This window comes from Choloepus didactylus, chromosome 16 (assembly GCF_015220235.1).
Source record: "Choloepus didactylus isolate mChoDid1 chromosome 16, mChoDid1.pri, whole genome shotgun sequence".
Classification (NCBI taxonomy): Eukaryota; Metazoa; Chordata; class Mammalia; order Pilosa; family Megalonychidae; genus Choloepus; species Choloepus didactylus.
Genome location: NC_051322.1, coordinates 15,288,744 through 15,290,969, shown reverse-complemented (window position 1 = coordinate 15,290,969; position 2,226 = coordinate 15,288,744). Strand labels below are relative to the sequence as shown.

General features: G+C 36.8%; 1 protein-coding gene across 1 annotated transcript; it reads left to right on the top strand.

The window, feature by feature from the left end:
* The first annotated feature begins 830 nt into the window (after positions 1-830).
* On the top strand, positions 831-1,593 carry LOC119511235 (RNA transcription, translation and transport factor protein-like). The gene has a single exon (XM_037805762.1). It carries the CDS (start codon positions 907-909, stop codon positions 1,591-1,593), a length of 687 nt encoding a protein of 228 aa, XP_037661690.1. The 5' UTR covers positions 831-906.
* The last annotated feature ends 633 nt before the right edge of the window (positions 1,594-2,226 follow it).

The following is a 2,226-nucleotide window of genomic DNA, read 5'->3' as shown; positions in this document are numbered from 1 at the left end:
TAAAAAGCACAAGGAAATTTAGGAAATACTTTCAGATGAATGAAAATGCTTTATGGGAACCAGCAAAAACAGTGATTAGAGAAAAATTTATGGTACTAAAGGCCTGTATTACAGATGAAAAAAGATCTTAAATCAGTAACCCAACATTTCTCCTTAAGAAACTAGAAAAAAAAGAACAAAGTAAACCAAAACAAGCATATTGAAGGAATGAAGAGTAATAAAAATTAGATTGAAAATGAATGAAATAGAAAAGCAAAAAACAATAGAGAAAATCAATAAAAACAAAAAGCTGGTACTTTGAAAAGATCAACAAAATTGACAAACATTTAGTTAGACTGACCAATTAAAAAAAAAAAACAGAGAAAACTCAAATGATTAATTTCAGGAATGAAAGAAATGATATTACTATCAATCATACAAAATTAAATAGGATTATAAACAAATACTATGAAGAACTATATGACAAGAAATTAGATAACTAAGATGAATAGCAGAAATTCCTAGAAAGACACGAACTACTAAGGCTAACTAAAGAAGAGATAGTAATCTGAATTGACATATAACAAATAAAGAAGTTGAATTACTAATCAATGAACTACCCACAAAGTAACATCCTGACTGAGGAGACTTCACTAGTAAATTCTACCTAACTTTTGAATATGAGTTAACACCAATCTTTCCAAAATCCACCCAAAAAAACGGAAGAGGATGACACACTTTCCCAGTCCTTCTATGAGGCCAGTATTACTTTAACAGCAAAACCAGAACAAAAATATTACAAGGAAAGACAACTGCAGAACAATATCCTTTAAGAATATAGACAGGTCGCCGGTGCTGGAGCAGGCAGCGTCTCTCGCTTCTCCTCTCCCGGCCAAGGCCCGGGGGACAGAGCGAGAAGCTGGGGCCATGTTCCGACGCAAGTTGACAGCCCTCGACTACCACAACCCTGCCGGCTTCAACTGCAAAGATGAAACAGAATTTAGAAACTTTATTGTTTGGCTTGAAGATCAGAAAATCAGACACTACAAAATTGAAGATAGAGGTAATTTAAGAAACATCCACAGCAGTGACTGGCCCAAGTTCTTTGAAAAGTATCTCAGAGATGTTAACTGTCCTTTCAAGATTCAAGATCGACAAGAAGCAATTGACTGGCTTCTTGGGTTAGCGGTTAGACTTGAATATGGAGATAATGCTGAAAAATACAAAGACTTGGTACCAGATAATACAAAAAATGCTGACAGTGCAACTAAAAATGCGGAGCCATTGATCAATTTGGATGTAAATAATCCTGATTTTAAAGCTGGTGTAATGGCTTTGGCTAATCTTCTTCAGATTCAACGTCATGATGATTATCTGGTGATGCTTAAGGGCTTACCTGTTGCTTTAGACAAGCATATTCTTGGTTTTGACACAGGAGGTCATCAGTCTCCCCTCGGCAAAAGCCCACTCGGGCTGGAAGCTCAAGTTGGACATTGTAAGACTCTTTCGGGTGAGTTCCAAAGAACTGAAGGCCATTGGCAGGATAAAGAAAGAGGGCATAGACAGATGCAGCTGAATTCTCTTCAGAGCAATGGGATACTAATTTTGAAGTGATATTGGCATCAAAATTGTCTTTGGAGGCAGATTTCATTCCAAGTTCATTCTTCCTTTGAATGAAATACAGTTCCAAGGATTCTTCCAGTACTAAGAGCACATCAAGACAATACCAATTATCAAGGCTTATTTATTGGAAGTCTTTGGAAAACACTACCTTCACCTGGGCCAAGAAAATAGGTCTTGCAAGAAAAGGCTGGGCAAAAGCAACAAAGAGACTAAGAAGAAAAAAAATCTGTATTCTAACCTGGCCCCTTGCCTCACCAAGAGCAGAACTCTGGACAATTACTTTAACTTCTAATTGCCTTTATCTGTAAAATGCAAACAAAAATTCCTGTCATACCTATCATGTATGATTGTTATGTGAAGACAGTAAAATAAAATAGTTATAAGAATTTAACAAGAGGATAACTTGAATAAACAATGTATATAGTGATTGTTCAGGTAGTCAGTATTTCCTTTACACCCTTGCCTTCTCAATACAGTAAAACAGAACTATCTCCTTACCTGCTTAAAATTTTTCAAAGGCAGCTCACTGCCAAAGAACCAAGTCTAACCTCCTGGCAGGGTGCGGTTTGCCCTGACTCATGGTCTTTCCAGCCTCATTTCCAGCCTCATTTCCAACCCTCCTTT

Coding starts and splice junctions, on each gene's coding strand:
- LOC119511235 (XM_037805762.1), top strand. CDS start 907: ATGTTCCGACGCAAGTTGACAGCCCTCGACTACCACAACCCTGCCGGC.